The 20,858-nt window shown below is 46.1% G+C and overlaps 1 protein-coding gene across 5 annotated transcripts in view; it reads left to right on the top strand.

Moving 5' to 3' along the window:
* The window catches only part of SNX5 (sorting nexin 5), a 39,889-nt gene that overhangs the window by 11,433 nt on the left and 7,598 nt on the right, over window positions 1-20,858 (top strand). For 4 of the 5 annotated variants that reach the window (XM_030034480.1, XM_041128227.1, XM_041128226.1 and 1 more), the window contains 8 exons: window positions 279-374; window positions 1,246-1,351; window positions 1,431-1,506; window positions 2,342-2,381; window positions 2,470-2,556; window positions 3,676-3,835; window positions 4,594-4,679; window positions 5,715-6,285. In XM_030034480.1, coding sequence (XP_029890340.1) covers window positions 279-374; window positions 1,246-1,351; window positions 1,431-1,506; window positions 2,342-2,381; window positions 2,470-2,556; window positions 3,676-3,835; window positions 4,594-4,679; window positions 5,715-5,762 — 699 coding nt within the window. In that variant the 3' untranslated portion in view covers window positions 5,763-6,285. Of the gene's footprint in view, window positions 1-278; window positions 375-1,245; window positions 1,352-1,430; window positions 1,507-2,341; window positions 2,382-2,469; window positions 2,557-3,675; window positions 3,836-4,593; window positions 4,680-5,714; window positions 6,286-20,858 lie in introns of those variants that run through there. The other variant, XM_030034482.2, reaches the window with a different exon arrangement.

Genomic DNA, 20,858 nt, shown 5'->3' with positions numbered 1-20,858 from the left:
AGTGATAGATGCTGATTCAAGATATGCAAGGAGAAAATGAGCTGTTTCTGGGAATGGGAAAAACCTGTGGCACAGAATAGTTGAGCAACTTCTAGTCAAGCCATATGTTACATAAGCCATGTTTATACAGCTTATACAGGTATTATGGAGAGCTTGGAAATCAGCCTGCTCTGTCATATGCTAGTTATAAATGATGTTACTGCACTGCAAGTGTCAAAATAGTCTCTTTTTTTCCCCCTTGGGATAACTTTAAAGCTGTCTTGGCCCCTCTGTTGCAGCTGAGTGTTCGGAGGAAAAACACAAAAGAGATGTTTGGTGGCTTTTTAAAAAGCATGGTAAAGAGTGCTGATGAAGTTCTCTTCTCTGGAGTCAAGGTAAGGTAGTTGGTTTGCTTCTTTCTTACCCTAATCTTGATTATTTCTTTCTTCCTGCTCCAGGGAAGTTAGTTATGTCTGCTTCAGTCTTGATGTGCGTGAGGCTTGGTTGCTAATGCTAACCTTCCTTGTTACTGCTGTCCCAAGCTGGGTGGAGTAGCCTATATTAATTTTGACTTCTGTAGAAGTAAGACATTGAAAGCTATAGGCTGTTAAAAATTTAAGTGTATACTTAAAGTTTCTGGTGGATGCAGAAATGTTGCCTTAACACCTGGTACTGGTGGGGAGGAAGAAATTACACCTTCAGCAAATGTGGTCACCTTGGAGCTCTGAACAGACATGATTTATGGGTTTCTGCTTGCACTAAATGAGATCAAATACCAAAGACTTCTGTAACTGGTCCAGCTTCAGCTTTTCTATCATGTTGCCGTGGTAGCTCTTTCTAATAGAATTGCTGTCCTAAACACAATGTCATGAAACATTACAGTACGTATGTTTGGTGTGGATATGAGGCAAGCTTGTAAGCTGCTTACTGCTTAGCTACTGTGTTGCAGCAGGCCTGGGAAATAAAATTCCAGCAGTTGGTAGCCCTAAGGGCTGTCCAATACCAACTTACTGGTTGCTTGTTGGTTACTCAACTTGACACTAGTTGAGTGTCAAGTCTACCCTCATTGCAAAAAAGAAACTTGCCAAACAGCTTGGTTTGTCAAACCCTTGGCTGGGGATGTTGTCTTGAACTCTGTTCTTCAGTAGAGATGGATAGGCATGATGCTCAGGTGGCTATGGTTATTTCTTTGGCCCTTCCCAAAACAAGGAAGAGCTTGTATTCTGTGGTAATGTAACTGACTTAACAGGTCCTACTCTCTTTCAGGAAGTAGAAGACTTTTTTGAGCAGGAGAAGACTTTTCTTGTAAACTACTACAACAGAATCAAGGATGCATGTGCAAAAGCAGATAAGATGACAAGATCTCATAAAAGTGAATCTTTTCAAAGACCTTTCTAAAGACTTTGCAGTCTTGCTGATTTCAGCCTGAAAACCTTGTCTTGTTCTTGCAGATGTTGCAGATGACTATATTTATACTTCAGCTTGCTTGAACAGCCTGGCATTAGAAGAACCTACGGTTATCAAAAAGTAAGCAATTCTAACCATTCATAAACATATCCTGAGTCTGGGAATATCAAGTTCCTTCTGTAAAATCCAGGGGATTGAGTCATAGCTGGTTTGAGTTTCTTGAATTGCAAGCAAGTGGCACTGAAACTTTCTTTCCTCTGACGCTCCTGGTGTGGCAGACCTAAAACTATCAATTGCATCTGACTCTTAACTAGCTGATCTTTTGCCAGTTGTGCCCTAGAGCTCAATTGTGCTGGTCATCAAAGCTCCTTCTAAACAGAAATCTCCTTGAATTTTTTTCAGGTCACAAACTCCCAGAGAATATGGGAGAAAGGGCTTATGTATCTGTGTTTTAATATGCTGTTAAATACAACCACAGCTTACACTAGGCCTATATTATCTTCTGGACCTTTAAAGTTCCAGAATAGTAGGGGTTTTTTAAGCTACAGAAACCTAGTCACCTTTTCTGAGGTGAATTCTTCCACTTCTCTAAACTCTATCAGTTTAGCCAGATCTTATTAAACCAGCATATATAGCTGAATAAATAAGACAGTTCATCCCTCTTGGAGGGTAGCAGTGTGGAAATTCTCCACAAGACCTTTATGCCCAGTGTTGTTACTTTAAATGATGTCTAGCTGCTCAACTGTACTAGTCTGTTAGGCTGGAATCCAGCACCTCTTGCATTGAACCTTTTGTCCAGGTCTTTGCCTAGACCTGAGTTCTTTTCAAGCCCTTGTCTGGGTCTGTAGGCAGGAGTAAACTCCAGCCTTCAGCTTTTTTGTTTCCTGCCAATTGATCGTGGCATTTGTCAGACTAAGAAGTATCTGAAACTTCCTTATGCATTTTTTTCCCCTAGGTACTTGTTGAAAGTTGCTGAACTCTTTGAGAAACTCAGGGTAAGAGAAGCTTTTTGTGGGAGGGGAATCTCTGAATCTGGATGTTGCTGTTTCCTGTTACATACCAACTATCTGATCTTCTCTGCAGAAGGTAGAGAGTAGAGTTTCATCTGATGAAGACTTAAAGCTCTCTGAACTGTTGAGATACTACATGCTCAATATAGAAGCTGCTAAGGTGAGAATGGTTTTCTTTTTGAAGCTTAGTTTTATTACAGGCATCGTGACTTGCTCGTGGTTTTCTTTGTGCTTTAAGAAGACAGGAAGGTGGACCCTTGCTTTGCTTAAACCTGGCAGTCCTAAACCACAGCAGAATATAGAAGCTATATATTGGCTAGCTGCAGCCCAGCCCACTTACAGAAGGGCTGTTTAAGATCTCCAACCAGTTTTTCTCTGGCATGTAGAGAGGAAGAACTCTTTAAATAATCTGTAAGTAAGTTAGAGCAAACCATTTGAGTCTGCAGCCCTAACCCTTCCCCTGCCTGAGTACTTGACTTGTCAGTAAAACCAATGATGACTAATTACAAATCTTGAAGTAAATCCCACCTACTAAAGTACTTTATCATGAATATGCAGTAACATGTGAAGGCTGCTGGAGTCTAGACTTCCAAGAGGGGTTTGCTAGATTGATGTGACTGCAAAAGCCTTGCCAGCAACTCTTTTCTAATCAGTACTTGACTTGGCAAGGGGGTGCCTATGCTGAGAAATGGTATCTGGGTATAACCTGATGGGCCTCTTCATCTAGTGTCATACTTCTAATGTCATGTACCCTGGAACATTTACTACAGGCTCTCTCTGTGTGGTGTACTGCTGTTTAGATATCAAGACTATACTGCTGCTAGATTAGAAGGGAATTGGTCCTGAGACCTGTACTGCTTCTCATGTCTAGGTTAGTATATTGCTTCGCTCAGGCTTCACTGTCAGAACTCCAACAAATTAAATGATAGTGTATCCCTTCCTAGAAGTAGACTGAGGGAATTCAGAAAGTGCTATTCCTCCTTAGTGGAGAGGCCCACCTCATAAAAGGATAAAGCTACTTTAAGGGAAGAAGCGATGTCTACAGTAGCCCTTGGACTTCTTTGACTAAGGCACAAGTGACTGTCCTGAAGACTTGGCACTGCACTGGTAAAAGGCTCCTGTTGCTATGCTAAGAGCATAGCGGGTTATAATAGCTTGTTGGAAGAAGCAGAATCTGGTGCTGAAAGAAGCGAAACCTCCTGCTGCTAAGGTAGTTGTAACCTCAGTTTGGGAAGTAGTCCCCTTAAGGCTTTGATGCGCTATTTCTGTCTACTTTCAGGATCTTCTGTACAGACGTACAAGGGCTCTTGTTGATTATGAAAATTCGAACAAAGCTCTAGATAAAGCCAGGCTAAAGAGCAAGGACGTCAGGCTGGCTGAGGCACATCAACAGGATTGTTGTCAGAAGTTTGAAAAGATTTCAGAATCTGCAAAACAAGGTAAAACAGGCTTTGCTATGTTTATGCTGAAGGGAGATCTTAATGCAGTCTGTGTCTCCAACTGACCTTCAACTACTGAAGGCTTCTGAGCACTCTTCTGAAGCAAGTAGTCTGAACATCTCAAGGGCAGTATAGATGCCTGTAAAATTAATGCAGCTAAATGTTTTCAAGAATGATTGTCTGAGGCAGCAATGTCAGTACTAGACCAACCTTAATTATAAGCCCCTAGAATTTGCTTTCCAGACTGAACTCTTGTTCTCAGCCTCCACCTGAAGGTAACTATTCAGGCTTCTGATTATCTCAATTAGAACTGTGCAAACAGGCTTTTGCTCTGTCCCAGTATAGCTGAGTGTCTCATACAGAGTTTCAAACACTGGTTCTTAGCAGATGCCTTTGGACAATATAAAACAGAGGAAACATGCTTTCATGGTACACATGCTACTCCTTTAATCTTCTTGGTTTTTAAATGTTCTGTGTTCTCACAGAGCTTGTGTGGTGGCTTACTTTTGTTTTATTCCAGTTGTCTTTCTACAAAACCTTTCTGTCTTAGACAAGCTGTTTCCTCACCAAGATGTCAGTGTCATGTGATGAGTGCATTTCTGGCTAGAAACAGCAAGACTAACTCTTGAACCTTTTTGTGGTCAAATACTGTAACTAGAGCTGTACCACAGAACTCATGAAACGTAAGGGGCATTACTGAAAACTCAGTCACACTTTGTACATCTGTCTCATCTTTGTTTGTTCTTTTTTCCCTACAGAACTGATGAGCTTCAAACAGAAGAGAATAGCAGCATTCCGCAAAAACCTAATAGAAATGGCAGAACTGGAAATAAAACATGCAAAGGTGTGTTCTTTTTGGAATTTAACAGGCATAGCTTGAGGGAAGTGAGTACTGTGTAACTTGGAGGATTTTCTGGGTTCCGTTTAAAACTAGGAAGTGTAAAATAGAACAGCTGGCCTCTTCAGCTGAGATCTGAAGAGGGGAAGGAAAGGAAGTGTAAAGCTGTAGGTGCAGTGCATACAAAGAACAAGTACTGATAGTTATCTGTCCTGTGCAGAAAGTCCGTTTTCAACCTGTCACTCCTAGGACATCAGCCTATTGCACTGCAAGTAAGAAGTCTCAGTTTTGCAGGTAGTACACAACAGCTCGCCTAACTCGCCATCAGGCAGCTTCATCTGTGAGGTTTGACACCTCCTGTGTCTAGAGGCAGCTGCTGCTTGAAGTGTTCCTGAGTGCTGTGAGAGCACATCCTGCAGCTTGTGATCTAGCTGTCAGCCCTTCTCACTTGGCTTGTCAGTGAAGGAGGACACTGGCTTTGTAGCAGCCTCTGCCAAGCTTTACTGAGCAGGCTTGAAGTAGGCTGTGGAGACCACACCATGCACTGCCAGCTTAATCCAGGAAAGTGTACACAGGTTACAGGGTCTGTTAATTTAGTGTAGAGAAAGCAGGAAGAGTCAGGAAGAGATAACTCTATCTTCAGCTCCTTTTGAAGAAGGAAAGTCTAATTTCCCACTTCCTGAGAGTCCTGGACTTCACAGGTAGCTACTTCAGCGCTGAGCTTGAATGTGACATATAAAAGGCTTGACAATACTGCTCAGTTTGGCCCACTTCAAAAACTTACTGCTGTCTCTTGTCCCTCTCCTTCCCACAAACTGAGTCATGGTTGCAGGCCTGCAGGAAGAGGCAGATTTGCAGACTCTGATCTGATTTTGATGCTTTACTGCTTGAATGCCTGCCTTTGCAGTATAAGCCCTTTAGCATTGTCACAGGCTACAAAATCCTGGGATGGACCTACTATTTTGGAAGCCACTTCATTGTGGAAGGCAGGATTTAAATTATCGGTCATACTCATCTGAAACTAATTCTCTTCCTTTCCAGAACAATGTCTCTCTCCTGCAAAGCTGTATTGACTTGTTCAAGAACTAAGGCGCCTTATTCTGAAAATGTGAAAAAAGCATCAATTGCACTCAATGGCCAGGGGCAACTTATTGGCTTGACTTCATTAGCTTAAAATAAATATTGTCACTGAGATTGTTTGACTAATACTTAAAATATGTTGATAGTGATATGTTGACTTTCTTGGTATAAATGAAAGCCGAATTGTGTATGAATTGTCTGGATGTAGCTAACATCCTGTTGGCTGATAACTCAAAATGAGTCAAATGTAAGAAAACAATTTGCTGTTGACTGACTTCATCTAGCAGAAAATGTTTTCTGAGAAGAACTCCTTTTTTGTGGGATCATAAAGTAATCTGTCTCTTCATAGCCCTGATATATTAAACTTGCAAGTGGGAGTGACTTATATAAGTGTAGTAATTTTATAAAATAAATATCTTAACATTCCACTTCCCAGACAGATTTCTACTACAATATATTTTGAATTTCTATAACTACATTCAGTATTTGTACACTTGGGCAACACAGCAAATAAAGATGTCTGATACAACAAGCTGTTGCTGTATGGCAAGACTTTGTGAGATGTAAAATGACAATCTGAGTTTTCAGGCACAGAACTATTGCAAATTACTCATCGACTGGAGCTCTTCATTCAGAGCACTAGAGAAATATTAGACTCAATAGGATTGTTCTTGGAACGGGTATTGACGTGAAATGTGGGGACTTCAGGTCATGATGCTGTTTGAGTAGCTCTCTTAAACTTTTACTTCCTATATGCTGCGTGTGGAGGAAACCAAGCCTTTCAAAAGCATTGATAGGTATAGATGGCTTGGACTCCTTCAGACTACTTCACAATGCTTCATATTTTGCCAATATTCACACTTCCTGCTAGCAACAAGAGGCTGTTTAAAACTTCAGGTTTTCTGGAAGCACAGCCCTAGCCAGTCTTCTGTAAGATAAACCTCTTTAAACTTAGTATGGCCAACTGGGCATATGCTGCCATAGCTGAGGCAACTCAGCCTATAAACCCCAGGGTCATCTTTCTACAGGTTGGCTATCATCTGGCGTATGTGGATTTAGGTCAGCGAGCCATACCCTTCTAAAGGCAGCTTTGAGTAAGATGAGTATGTGAGCCTTGCTTAATTTCTTGTGACTAAACTTCTAATCATGCTTTAAGTAGGCTATGTGGCTATGCTCTGGGCAGACTGCCTGAAGCAGCTTCAACCAGAGAAGCTCTGAGAATGGGCAGCTCAGTGGCAGTATCTAAGGATTGTTCAATAGTTTACTTTTCTGTGGCCTGTTGCTCTTTGTTTTTTAGTACCCCATGAAAACTGAGCAGGTCTTAACAGCAACACCATCCTGCAGCAGTCTAGCTGAAAAATGTCTGAATTCTGTCTCCTTTTACCTTTGTTTGACAGGAACAGTTTGAACTTGTGGTTGATTAAGGTTTCTGGAGTTCATGCTCAGCTTCTGCCCAAATAGCTCAGTTCCAGCAGCAGCTGCATAAGTATATTGCCTGTGGATATATGGCCCCTATATAGAAGAGAGCGAGTAGGTAGCATTGCTGTTACCTATGACAGATGTCATACAAAATCCTAGCTACTTGTCGTGGGGCAACTAGTGGTCCCAAGACAATTCATGCTGGCAAATATTTGGCTTTTCCTAAAAAGGCATACTGTGCCTCTTGCCTTCTCTTCTGGCTGCTTCATCCTATGCTCTGCTGATCTGCCAGCTGTGCCAGGATGAGCTACTCCTAGTGAGCTGTGGCTCTCAGAAGCCATGGTTCATGCCCTTTTGCATCTACTGCCTATGGTGTAGAAGTAGCATCTTGCTTATGCTGTTTTACAGTAAAATATTGGTATATGCTGGGTCTTTCTGAACCTAGCTCCAGTAGCTGGGTGGTTTTTGCGAATCAAAGTCAGTAGCAAGGAACTTGCAGCCTATACACCTAACTGCCTTTGGGCTGAGTCTGAAGAAGTTGAGCTCTGGCTATGTTTATCCTAAACTACTTCAACTCAGTTCAAAGGCCTGCCTTATTTTCCAGCCAGAGAAAGGCTGCAGCTATGCATGACATGACATGACAAACAATACTTTATGTCCCTACTCCAGAAGTAGTCTAGACTATCGTGGGCTTCGTGCACTGCCAGTAACAGTGTGTTTGAAGCTATGCGAGACACCCTTTTTTTTTTTTTTAATATTCTTTTAGAGCTTTTTTTATGAGATGCTTACTTTTGTGTGGTTTGCACTCTAAATTCTTGACATAGCTTAACTTGGATTAAAGTATTAATCTGATCAGATTAAAAGTTTGTAAAAGACTTTAAATGGATGTAATTATGGCTTTATACTGATGTTGTAGTTATTGTAGTTATAGTTAAAATAACTGCGAGAAAGGGTAGCTATAAAGCAGTCTCTGCCAATAACACCGTCGCTCTGAAGGAAGCTGTCTTGTGTCAGCTATGCCAGTAGAGTGCATTGCAGTCAGCTTCAATGTCTGAAACGTGTTGATATGGAAAATACTAGTCACAGCACGGATCACATTCCTGGAGGCCAGTGGGTGGCAGGCTGGGACAGCTGCTGGTAACTAATTGCGTGATGCTTACCCTCAGACTGAGTTGTAATGAAGTACTGGAAAGGCTGCTGCATACCCCAGTGTCTTACCTGGCAGCTGGACATATGTGGGCAGTCTGCTCATAAGGAAGGACAGAAGTCTTTAACTAATGTAATATGACTGAATCTGACTTTCCTTGTAGCAGGGCCTTGAATAAAGCCTTAGCAGAACAAAGATCAGCACAGGCAAGTCAGTATGATAAGGCAGGTTATCATCAATATGAAAACAAGTTTTTAGAAATATTGCTGAGACTTAATTTAAAAGGCTGGTTGTGGGGGATGAGAGCAGAGTTTCACAGATGTCTCAAACAAGGATTGACTCTAGTGTACATTTACTGGTTACATCTGTAAAGCAGTTTACCTTTTACAAGCTTGTTGCTCTGGTTTGAGTTGCAAATTGGCTTTCAAGAGCAGGTACAACCCTCATCACTGTGATGGTAACTGATGTGAAGAGCCACATGCCACAGATGTCAGTTCTCCCTCCATTTGAATGAGGTCAGAGGGAGTGCTAATGTTTGGTCAAGTTTACTAAGGTTTGTTAGACATCCCACTCCAGTGTTGTTGATGAAGGCAGATGCTGCTGCTACCTGAAGGTAAGTATGCCACTGGCCTGCAGCACAAGTGCTTAGGTTTGTTTTACGCAATCCTTTCCAGCCACGTTCCCTCCAAGAGTTTAAAAAGCAGGTCTCTGCTAATCCAGCTTGCCTTTCCTGAAATGGGCTAGTGATTTGCCCAGTAGTAGTTCAGCAGGTGCAAATCTCCAGCCTGGAGTCAAGGACATACTCTGTTAACACAGCTGGTAGCAGAGGTGCATCCCCTTGTACCCTGTGCTACAGGAGGTGGCATAGAGAAATGGTCCTCCAAGGGAGAATGTTTCTACTGGTATGCAGCTGCTGGGCTTTGTAGGATGTTACAGGATACAGTGCTCCCTTCTCCATGTGGTAAGTTTGGAGTCTAGCTTTTTCTCTTCCATTTTAGGGAGGAGCAGATGTTTTTCATCCTCCCAACAGAAGTATGGATCCTGAGGAATCGAGCTGTGTGATCAGCATTAGAGAGTAAGGAGGTCATTTGTGTCCTTGGACAGCAGTAGTGCATCTCTGCTTACAGAGAAGCAATGATGACTGTTGGGATGGTGCAAGCAAGGTGGATTAGAACCAAGTCCTTGGGTGCTGCAGGTATCTGGCTGGCTGTCTTCAGTGGAGCACAGCTAACAGTTAAGATGGGCACAGAGCAGTGGATCTGGATCACAGTCCAAACCTAGGAGAGACTAGCAGCGGGATAGCTGGATGTAGAAGGCTGCAGTCCTGGTATGGTGCTTGCAGCAGGTCAGGCGTACTAAAATGAGAGCATCTTTGGGGTGGGTGAAACAGGTGGTGATTTTACTTAGGAAGTTGGCAGTATCTGGATATTGGAAAACTGCAGATGGGAACCAACCTGGTTGCATAAGAGAGGCTCATAAATGTGTCCTGTTGCACAAGATTGTGATTCCAGATGGTGCAATAAAACAGGGGTTTGTAGCCATAGAAAGGGAATGATTAAGTGCCGAGTGTACTTCAAGAAAGAGCTGGTTTGCCCTGGTTCATGCAAGTACTCATGGTTCTAGGAAGACACATCACTGATGCTAAGGCTGGTAAACCAAGCAGAGAACAGTTCCTGTGCCTTTGGGATACAGAAAGCCTGGAGAGAGCTGTGAGCATGGACTCTTACATGCTAGTTGTTGCAGTGTCTGTGCTTCCCATAGGAGTTGTGCAGCTATGACTGGCTTTACAAGCCTGAGAAACTCTGCTAAACACCCTGGCCTGACTGGGGACAGAAATTCAGCTGCAGTCTGACTTACCTTGGGATGATTACTGATGTTTTAAGTAGAGATTTGTCACGACTAGGTTGTTTTGTTTTTGTTTGTTTTTGTTTTTTTTTTTTTAACATGCTCCCCATTTATTCCATTCCTCTCCATTCCATCCTGTTTCTTCCTGACTGTAACTCTGTAGGGGACCTCTGATCTGATGCTCTGACCTTTTAGCAGTTTTGTAGCCTTGTGCTACACTTCTCATAGCAGCAAATGTGAAATTTCTCAAAATATGGAGCTGTGAAGGTTTTCTCAGCAGGTATTGACAGTTTCTGGCACTTGCAGTCTCTCTCCAAAAGATCAGGAGAGGCTGCTCGTTTATGCTATGTGAAACGAAGAGCTCTGCAGAGTTCCCATTCTTGGATGTAGCTTTCAGTACTTTCCTGGTATCCCAGCACTTGCTGCTATGTCTGAAAGTGCAGTTATGAGTTATTTCACCTTGCACTCTTAAACACCTGCGTCATCGCTTGGTGACAGTGGAATATCTGAAATGGATTTGAAATCTGTCCGTTTGCAGCTCACTGGTCACCAGTGAATGAACGCAGGCACTGGTGATCCATTTTAATCCCTCAGATTGTTGCCTGGCTCTGGTTTTGGACCTGCAGCTCACTGTTTTCTGAAAACCGTGGTTCATCTGCTATCAAAATGCTGTCCAGTGGCTGAGCTGTGGTGTGGGCTCAGCCTTGCTTTTTGTTTACTTTTTATATTACAAAGCCAATGAGAAGGCCTAGCTGAGATCAGAGTCCAGCTCAGCTGGGGTTTTGTGCTTGCGTGCTAAAAATAATCCCTGCTAGGACTGCTTTGTAACTTGAACAGACAAGGAAGAACGGTGCCTATTTTACAGGGGAGGGAATTCAGGTAGAGTGCAGAAAAGGTGACTTGCCTGTTGTTCCACAGGGAGTTTTTGTCAGAGCCAGAAGCTTAAAATGGATCTGAAATTCCACTCCAGGGCTTCTGCTGTCTCAATCCTCTGCTGCTGGAAGCGGTCAAATGAGTCCTTATGATTTTAGTTTGGCTGTCCCTTGGCTGTGGTTTACTGCTCTTCTGTAGAGACATGGTAACTGCTAGTGTGACTGGTCTGCCTCCACTCCAATGCAGTGAAACGTGTCGGTTTAAATGACTTTTAGTGCTCTTTTCTGTGGGTCTCTTACTTGGCAGTGGAATTGCAAGGTCACGTTCTGCAAGAGAGGGTGGTGGAGTCCTAGGCAGGTATTGTGAGTGCTTCTCTGCTGACGCTTTAGCTTCTTGTCAGCACTCAAAGGTAGAGTGCAGCAGCCAAATTGCGTGCACTTACTGTTTGCAGCACCTTAACTTCTTTTAGGTAAGACTGTAGAAGTCTTCCCTGTCAGTTAAGGGATTCTCATTCCCTTTCTGTGTTTAGTATTGCTTTGCTGTTACTTAAAAACTTTCCTAAGCCTGTTCTGTGTGGGAAAATGCCTCTGAGAGTCTGATTCAGTGGTGTAAAATAAGGGTGAAAAAGAAGTTTAAGGTTCCTGTTTAATGCTAGCCCACTACCTGCGTTGAGAACAATGTACTATTTTATTGTGTCTGGTTTAGTTTGGATCAAGTTTGTTCTGCTCCCTCTCTGGGAGATTTTAAAAGAAAAAGAGAGGAAAAAAGAAAGCCTGACTCTGTAAAAGAGCACAGGTTTAGATTGCACCTGCGGCTCTGCCTAAAAATATACCTCAGGTTTGGTATAATTTAGTCAGGGGCTTCCAGCTCTTTCTTGAACTGCTCTTCCTTGAAGGCCTTGCTAAACAAAACCTCTTTAGGCTTAAGAGGTTAATGAGCAGGTTAGCAGAGGCGTTCTAGTAACGTGAACTTGTCTAGTTAAATTTGAGACAGTGATGGATGGTAGTTTCATCACAAGCTTGCTGCCACTGAAAGGGGATGGCCTCACTTCCCCTCCTGTTTTGTTCCTGTTGCATCCCTTGGGCTGGTCCTGATGTTCGCGTGGCCTCATGCCAAGCTGATGTAACTCGCTAAAATGGCATGAGAGGGGCCAAAACGAAGACGGGCTTTTCGCCAAGTCAGTGCACTGAATCTGTGTTCCTGGAGCAGAGAAACACGCAGGCCTGTGCAAGGGACACTCAGAAGGGACGGAGAGGGGACACCTTGCTGGGGAGGCTTAGCTTAGCTCAGCTGTGTTTTGAAACTGTTGGACCAGCACTGGTCCAGTAAGTGCTTCCCTTTCAGGAGAGGGTGGCAGTTGTTACTTTTAAACCTGCGGTTGGAAGACAGGGGCCATCTAAATCCGGTGCTGTCTGCATGATGGGGACTACCTTTGAACTGGGAACTGTTACTTTCTAGAAAAGCTTGTCGTTTGGAAGGTGCATAGACAGCTCTTGCTTGGGAGGTTGGTGGTGGTTGGTGACTTCTGAAAGATTTCCATCACTAGTGCTTGAGAAACTAATAACTCCCCTTGCGTGGGCAGCGCAGCACTGGAGATTTACTCCCACTCACAAACCTTTTAAGGAGGGCAGCAGAGTGGTTTTGGACCATGGGTGTGGAAAACATCAGCAAGTTGAAACCGTGAGCTAACAGGCAGTGCCACTTTAAAATTTTTCATTCTGCTGTGGAGATTATTGGCACAGCCTCCTTCAGTAAATGCAAGGTTGTTGCCATGGAGGACAGGAAATCCCTCGTCTGCACAGAGAAGGAAAACATTGGAAACTGTCCTACTGTAAAGCACAGCTGCATCTGTGCTGGGAGAGGGGTGCTTGCTTCTTCTACGGGGTGTTTTCCAAAGGTCTCGGGTTTTGTCTGCAAATCTTTGCACATATTTGCTCTGTTTCTTAGTGGGCTGCTTGTGCGTTTGAAGAAGAGTTGGACAAAGGAAGGGGGAGCAGCTGGTTAGGACTAGTTTTAAAGTGCCCTGATTAATGTGAGAAGCAGGAGGGATTTTTCGCTTGAGAGTAAGATACTTAGCAAATTTACAGTATCTGCCTCTCCTTTTAACTCTGCAGCTCCTCTTATTCCTGTTTCCCCACTACTGTTTGCAGAGGAAGGTCTCTGCCTTTTCTTCCCTTGGACCTCTTAGAGCAGGAGGCATCTCTGCTGTTGTGGATCTGTGTTCTCCACCTGGCAATCCGAGATGTATCCTGGCTGCTGTTGCTGGAGGTGGGAACACCAGTTTAGGCTATGTGTGCAGATCTAGCAGCTGGCCATCTGTTCCTGCAAATACCTAGCTGCTTAGAGCTGGCCTAGCCTTATGAGATGGGGAAGAAGTAAGATTTGAGGAAGATCTTTCAGGACATGTTGGTGCCATCTTTCCACGGCAGGCTCTGCAAGAGGACCCAATTCCCTCAGGAGCCGAGACCAGACAAGCCTGTGGTGGGTTAATCAGCTTTGTCAAGCCATCGCTGTTAACATCAGCAAGTTGTATAAAGGTTGAGCTGCTTGGTTGCTGCTAGGCAGGAATACGTAACCCATCACCAGTACTTGTCCTTCTTCCCTACGGTCTGCTTCAGAGGCCAGATGAGCAGATTCCCACTGATGTACACCAGTGGTTATTGATCACCTGCAGATGGATCACTGGATCAGGACTTTCCCTTCCTCCAGAGATGGTTTGTCAGTTGTCTAGTTCAGGTCTGGTTCTGTCCCATTGCTGGCCTGTCTGTCCACACTGTTGCAATTCTGAGTTGTGTTAGGCGCTGAACAGAAGCGGAGAAAGCCGTGTCCGACTCAGTGAGCTTTAACCTCTGCTTGGCATTGTTTTCTGGGCCAAGTTTTTGTGCTGACGCTCATGAAGCTGAACTTGCAGTTTCAAGGCTCCGAAGGATACTCCTGCATGTAATCCATGGCGCTATGGGGGGTGTCCTGGCTGGAGAGGAAAGGGAGCTGTGCTCTTCAACTTCTCATTGTGTACCAGTCATTGTTGCTTTTAACGTGATGTGGTACTTCCTTTATGTTCAACTGTGTTGTTCCTAATGCTGCATGCTGTTAAATCAGCAGTGAGGCCTCTGGGGATACCCCTTGGGAATTGCTCACAGGGATGGTGCGAGTGAATTTGAGGCACCTTTGGCACCCAGTGTGATGGGAACAGCGTCAAAATCCCAGGGCTGTGATTGTGGGGGTTAAACTCCTGGATCCTCCCTGAAGCTACTCCAGGATTTCCCTGGCAGCTGTTCCCAGACTTGCCACAGCCCAGCTTTTATGCAGTGCAGAATGACGCAATCCTAGTTCAAACAACTCTCTTGCACTGTTTCTTCTTATGTTGGGAAGCGTCTTCTGATGTAACCTGGCATCGTTATGTTGACTTGCATGAACGCAAGGCTGATTTACAGGGATAGGGCTCTCTGGCTGTGTTTGCCTAGCCCTGAATATGGCAGGTTATGACGTCTGTCTGGAGTCAACATGGAGTGACCTGATTCACATCTTCCTTTTATGACTAACCACAAAGTGCCACCTCCTCCTTTCTGTACCAGCCCTCCCTAGCTATATTTGCACAAGTCGAGTCCCACCCTCTGTACTGCTTTATTTTACCATCGATAGCTGACGGTGTGCGTTAGATGTCTTCACCTTGACATGATGTGGTTCCTGTGCCCTGATGTGAGGCTGGGCTTTTTAGGCTTTGCATCCATCTATTGCAGAAAGCGTGCTTCAGCCCTGGGGCTGGTGTTCTGGGTCTGGGCTGGCGCCATTTGGCCCGTTGGTGTAGGCCTTGGCTGGGTTTCTTTAAGGCTGCCTGGACCTCACAGCGTTTCTAGTCCTATGGCCTGTAAAACATGCAAGGTGACATGGAAACTGCTCACTGATGTCAACAAGACAATGGGAAAAAGAAAAGCCCTGCCTGTCCCTTGTGTGTGCAAAGGGAGAAACAAAAGGGAGGTATTAAAGGTAATAAATAAAAGCAGAGACACTCTAGTGGATCTTCAATTTGGTTGTCAGTGACAACCATTCTGGCAACTGTGTGCAGCATGGAGTCTATCTTTTATTTTCTAGAGGGACCAGGCCATCCTTTTGTTGAAAGAAGAGGCTAAGGAATGTGACTCAGGGGAGAGTGAATGAATCATCTCTCACATCAGACCCCAGGACAGTGTCTCCTTCCTCTGTGGCAAGGATTGGCAAAAAGGACAACCAGAGTTTGCCCTTCTGCAGGAGAAAGGAGGGAGGCGATGCCAATGGAGGCAGTGCTCCAAAAAAAGGACTGATGGGTGTGTGTCTGCCCATCTTTTGCATTATGGATGCACACACCTACGAGCCCTCCTTTGTCAGACCCTTTGAGGAGCTCTGGAGAGGGTGGCTTAGAAAATCCTCTTGGCCACATTAAACCAAGTGCAAAATGTGATGTGGCACCTGGATGCTGTGCGTGGCTCAGCATTGGGTAGAAGGGAGGAGGGAAAATGCAACATTTATTTGCTGTCCTTGGAACTGTGCACGTAATGTTTGCCTGCTTGAGTGAAATTGCAAGCTGGAGGATGTGCGCTGAAGGAAGAAAGATGATGTTTGGCTGAAAAACTTTCCTCAGGCAGGGTAATTTAGTCTCCAGAAACTGGTTAATCATAGAAGCTGTGTGGTGTGCGAGTACGCAAGCCTTCAACCGCCAAAGCTTCCTCAGTGCACCCAACAACCAGAGGGAGGTACAATGCAAACAGGGAGTTCTCTGTGGGAGACAAACATCCCTGTGTCTTAGTGGAGAAATCTTTGTAAATGAACCACCTGGCTCTGTTTGGTTACAGAGGAGCTAAAAAAGGAACAAGGACACTGGGAGGACAGGCACCCTGACTGATAGCTGGTGAGAGATGGATTGCTTTGGTGAAAGATGGAGATGGTGACAGCTTCCTCCCTTCTTTCCTCCCCCAGCTTCACCCATGGCAGGAAGGATGTAGGAATCGTGTTATCGCACTTTAGCATCGTGCTATTGAATATTCCTGCTTGGTGTTCAGTAACCTGCTGTAAGGTGGGTTGCGCAGATAAGGAGGGGCCTGCAGCGTGGCTTGGGGAGCAGGCACAACAGCCCATCTCCTTGCTCTTGGAGCAATGGGTCTGGGGTCTTCTGGCAGCTCCCCCGCGGGCTGGACAGGTGGAGCACTTTGGGGGACACCGCAGGAGGTATGAAAAGGGATCAATTCTTTTGAAAGCGTAAGAGGGAGAAGGAAACGGGAGCCTTGAGGGCTCTTCTTGTCTGCGCCGGTATGCCAGTGTGTGCATACCCTCTGCCTACCAAAGCTGCAAGATAAGGCAGTCCTGCAAGGAGACGTGTTTGCTGAGTGAGTGACTCTGAGCTCTGTGCTGAAATGACACAGTCCTTGTTTAAGCGGCCATTATGCAATTCTGCAAAGGTGTAACAAAGCAGGCAGGGTAGAGGTGGGCAGGTGGCTGTCCCCAAGATGGGTGCAAAGGGGAGTCCAGCATGCTGGTGTGCGACATGGGGTGCTGGTTCCTCACAAATTCAACCAGAAGTGTGGCAGTAGCTCCCAGTTTCAGCACTCCCCAGCAGCATAGTAATGTGATTCTTCAGTGCTGAGAGATGGTTTCCCTTGCTGTCCCAAGGAGGCAAGGAAGGCGCTGTGTTGGATGGACACACCGATGTGCAGGCAAAGCTTGTTCGAGGTGCTTTGTCCAGGGCGTGCAGTGGGGAATTGGGCATCGAGTCAATGCCCTGGGCAAATCAGTGGGTTTGGGAGCAGGTTGAAGCCTGCTGAGCTCTACAGAAGAGGCATTTTCTGTCCCTATAACCTCAGCCTGGATGTATTGCGTAGCACGGATACCTCATGAGTACACTGGATTTACATAAAGCTCTCTTTCTCACTCAGCAATCTCGGCTGCAAAGCTGCTCAAGACAGGCAATGGCCTTTGCTAGTGTCTGTGTAACACCTTGCGCGGAGGAGTCCTGATCCCAGCTCTAAGCAATTGCCCCGGGAGCAGGCGCTTTTCAAGCCCTCTGAACCTTTGGGGCTCTTTGCTCTGCAGGGCTCTGTAGCCAGATACGTGCTGAGTGGTAGAGAAAGGAGGAGGCTCCGCCAGGGTTTCGGCTGCCTGCAGACGGTCTCTGTGCTAGTTATGGGAAAGACTTCTGCAGAGCTGGGCCAGAGAAAACAGGTTTATCCCCTTGGCCTGGAATTGCAGGGATGCTTAAAGGAGAAGAGTTGCAGCGCTACAGTGAATGAGTACGGATTGAAGCGGGAGAAAATGCGGGGGAAAGAGCGAGCTAGTGGTGCCCACAACATTGGAATAAATTAAGGATCCCCTGGCTGCAGGAATAATGTGTCTTAAGCCCTCCCATCGAAGCATGTAGAGGTGAATGTCTCCATATCCGTGACCGTTGTTTGCCGATGAGGAGTGTACATGTGCCAGCCACTCGGTGCCCATATGGAGGTCAAGCTTGTGTTGCTTGGTGGGAGGAGAGGGTAAAGAAAACCTTTGCTCTGCCCTGAACCTCCCCATGGGCTCCACTGTGGCCTGTATCCCTGCCTGGCTGCTCCGTTAGGTCTCCTGTGCCTCCCCGTTGGGCTATGCAGGATGTGTTCTCGCCATATGGTTTTTGTTGCCATGAATGAGCGAGGCCAGAAATCTGATATGTGAAAGCAATATCTTGGCTGATTTCCTGGGGCTGGTAAGGACAGGAATTGGAAAAATAACTTGGCATGTTTCAGTGAGGTGCTTCTTGTAGCATAGCACTAGGCTGGGGGATGAAAAGCAGAAAGTGGAGGGTGATCAGCTGTGACAAGGACGCCGCAGCAGGTAGGAGAGTTTTTTCTAATGTGCGTGTTTCCATGCTATGGGGTTGTGCTGTAATTTGGGAGGAATCTGCTCCTTTACTGAGGCACGGCTGGGTGAAATTCTCCCTGTTAAGCATCAAAGGCAGGCTCTGCTTCCCTAGCCCACGTTCCCCTCGTCACCGCAACTCGCTTTCCAGCCTTGGAAAAAGGAGAAACCCCAGGAAACTGGCCTGATACTTTGGATGGCTGCAAAGGTCAGATCAAAGAGGAATTCGTGAACAAGCCTGCAAAAACTGGAATGAAAGAGAGTCCACCCACCCCAGGGTGCTTATCCTTAGGTCTCCAAATGCAGAAATGAGCATATGGGGGGCTACATTGCCATAAAGAAGTTAAAGGTATGCAGGAGTGTTTTGTGGCCAGGTTTGGCCAAGTCTGTGTGTTTATTAAATTACCTCCAGAACAGGGTAGCCATGTCCATGCTGCCTGCTGGAAGTGCTGTCTGGCCCATAAGGTCTCCAAAATCTGGGATACCTGCAGAACAAAGCTACTTGGCATGGGCTGAAGCCGCACCAGGGACCATCCTAATGGTCACGGTTCCAGTTCCCAGTCAACCCAGAAACTGCCACCTCCTTCCTTTCATCCAGTGGGAGGCTGGTTTGTCCTCCTTTGGTCTGTGAGGGCAGGGTGATATTCCAGCTCCAGGACTTGCTGGACAAGGAAGAGACTGAACATATCTGAAGGAGGGTGTTTGGGGCATTTGGTGTTGTCTGGGAGGTGGTGGTAGGGGGTTCCTGTGGCCGCTCGTCTCTCCCGCAGCGGTGCCAGCCTTTCCTACTGGCCAGCAGGCTTGTTGTGGCACCGGTGCCTGGTGTGGGGTGTTGTGGGGTGAACTGGCTAGCCTGTGGTTTGGCTGGTGTGCTGGAGAACCTGTTGTATCTAACCAGGGCCTGTGATTGTTTGGCAAATTAATGGGATTGCTTCCCCTGCCCTCAGCTGCGTCCAGATCAGCATCTCAGCTTTAAACCAAAAGCCTTGAAATCAGCCTGAGCGGGGGAAAAAAAAAAAAAAAAAGTTTTGCTGCTGAATCTGGGATGTGCTGGGTCTGTCTCTGCAGCAGGCACATGCCACCGGCACCCTGGCAGCTCTTTGCTGCCCAGCGGCACCCGCAAGCACAATGTCTGGCAGAGCTCCCACCTTCGCCTTGTCTGTAAATATTTGTATCCTTCCTTTGTCCATCAGCAGCCTGGTATTTTCGCAGGGAGAAGGTAACAGATGTTTGAAGAATTAATTTTCTGTGCAGCCCGTTCACGGGAGCTGTGGAGGAAGGCTTCTTGGTGGGACTGCGGTGTAGCAGAGCGGAGGAAGCAGCGGTGTTTCCTTCTGCTGTGTAATGCTGCCAAGGGGCATGGTCTCGGCAACGTTCATCGGGGGATTAATGGGGCACTGAGCTTATCTAGCAACTGCCTGCAAAACAAGAGGCGCTTTCGGCTTGAACCGCTAGTGCTTGTAGGCTGCTACAAAGAACAGGGCTCTTCGTAAACTGACGTGTCTAATCTCTCATCTTTTAATGCTTTCCTGAGTCAACCAGTTCCAGTAGTTACAGATTTACTGTTTCTTTTTTCTAAGACTCACCGTGGGTCTGCGGTAGCCCAATTGCCCAGCGGCAGGACAGGTGGGCAGGCATCCCTCGCTGGCATTCCTGCAGAGCCACGGGCTCTCCGCGATCTGGAGCTTGCTGCTTTCCCTTCCACTCCCAGCGTAACGGGTGGGTTTCTGCTGTCACTTGGAGCAAAGGGAGACAGCGGGGCTCTGTTCTGAGGTTCCCTCTGCGGTCTCAGCAGCCTTAACTTCTTGGGGGGCCTTGCTCAGCTGTCCCTGCTTGAATACCACCCTCCCCTCCATCATGTCCATGGATTCATCAACACCGCTTCGGTTCCACAGCACGAGGGTTGTCACCCACGTGATTTCTGCCCAGCCTTGCCCCATCAGTGGCTGTGCGGTGGATCTGCTCTGGCTTAAGGTCCTCTTCCCTCCTGACAGATCCTCCATCATCCCCCCAAAAACCCAGACATACCTTGTTCCACCCTATCAAAAAGTGTCTGATAGTTTTTGAACCGTGGTGGTCTCCTGATCCCACTCTCAGAGGTGTTAAAAAGGAGAAAGATGGGGATACAAGCCAGGCACAGTGAAAGCAATTAGCTTAACTTCTTCATGTCTAAACTGCTGCAGTCACTGTAACATGCACCGTAAGGGCATGTCTACATTGCAGTCTTTGGACAAAGCTGGTTTGAAACGGACTGGCGTGTGGACTGCTAATACCACCCTTGCAGCAGCCCGGAGCATGTCAAGCATCCCAAGTAGGATGGCTGCTCTGGTGCTGATGTTGGGGGTAGCACTCTGTTACCGCATCCCTCTGAAGCGAAGGGAAGCATCCCGGCTTGCATCCCTGCTTACATCCCTGGGCGTTAACGTACCGCTAACTTCTGCCAGGGTCTGCTTGACAAGGTTTCATTTCCAGCTTTTTTCCTGATGCTGTTCAGGAATACCTGCCCTCTCCCTGCTCAATCAAAAGAAGCTTTTCGGGAAACATTTGCCAAATATTTCACTTTGCAGCAATACAGGCTTAAGCAATTCTCCCCGTTCCTGCCTCCCTGTTTATCCACAACACCAGTTTGTGGGGCCAGGAGTAAAACGGAGCAGGGAACTGACCCAGGCTAAAAGTAACCCAGCAAAACTGATGGCTTAGGTGTTGCTGCTGACACCGCTTGTGAAACTGTGGCCATGGTCAGGGAAGTTAGGTGGGTTTTCTGAGAACCACTCTAGGTTTCTGGGCACAGGCATGTTTTGTCTGAAAAGCTCCAAGGCTGGTATCAGAGAAGGGTTTTGAGAAATATGCTGCTGCTTCAGCTGATGTGCCAGCTCTTGAAGGTAACAGCAGCATGTTTCAGAGCAAGAAAGCCCCAAACCCTCCATCCCACGGAGAATTGGACAAAATGAGTGTGAATGATG

The sequence above is a fragment of the Aquila chrysaetos genome, chromosome 13, assembly GCF_900496995.4.
Source record: "Aquila chrysaetos chrysaetos chromosome 13, bAquChr1.4, whole genome shotgun sequence".
Classification (NCBI taxonomy): Eukaryota; Metazoa; Chordata; class Aves; order Accipitriformes; family Accipitridae; genus Aquila; species Aquila chrysaetos.
Note: the sequence above shows the minus strand (reverse complement) of the source record. Positions and strands in the feature narration are given on the sequence as shown.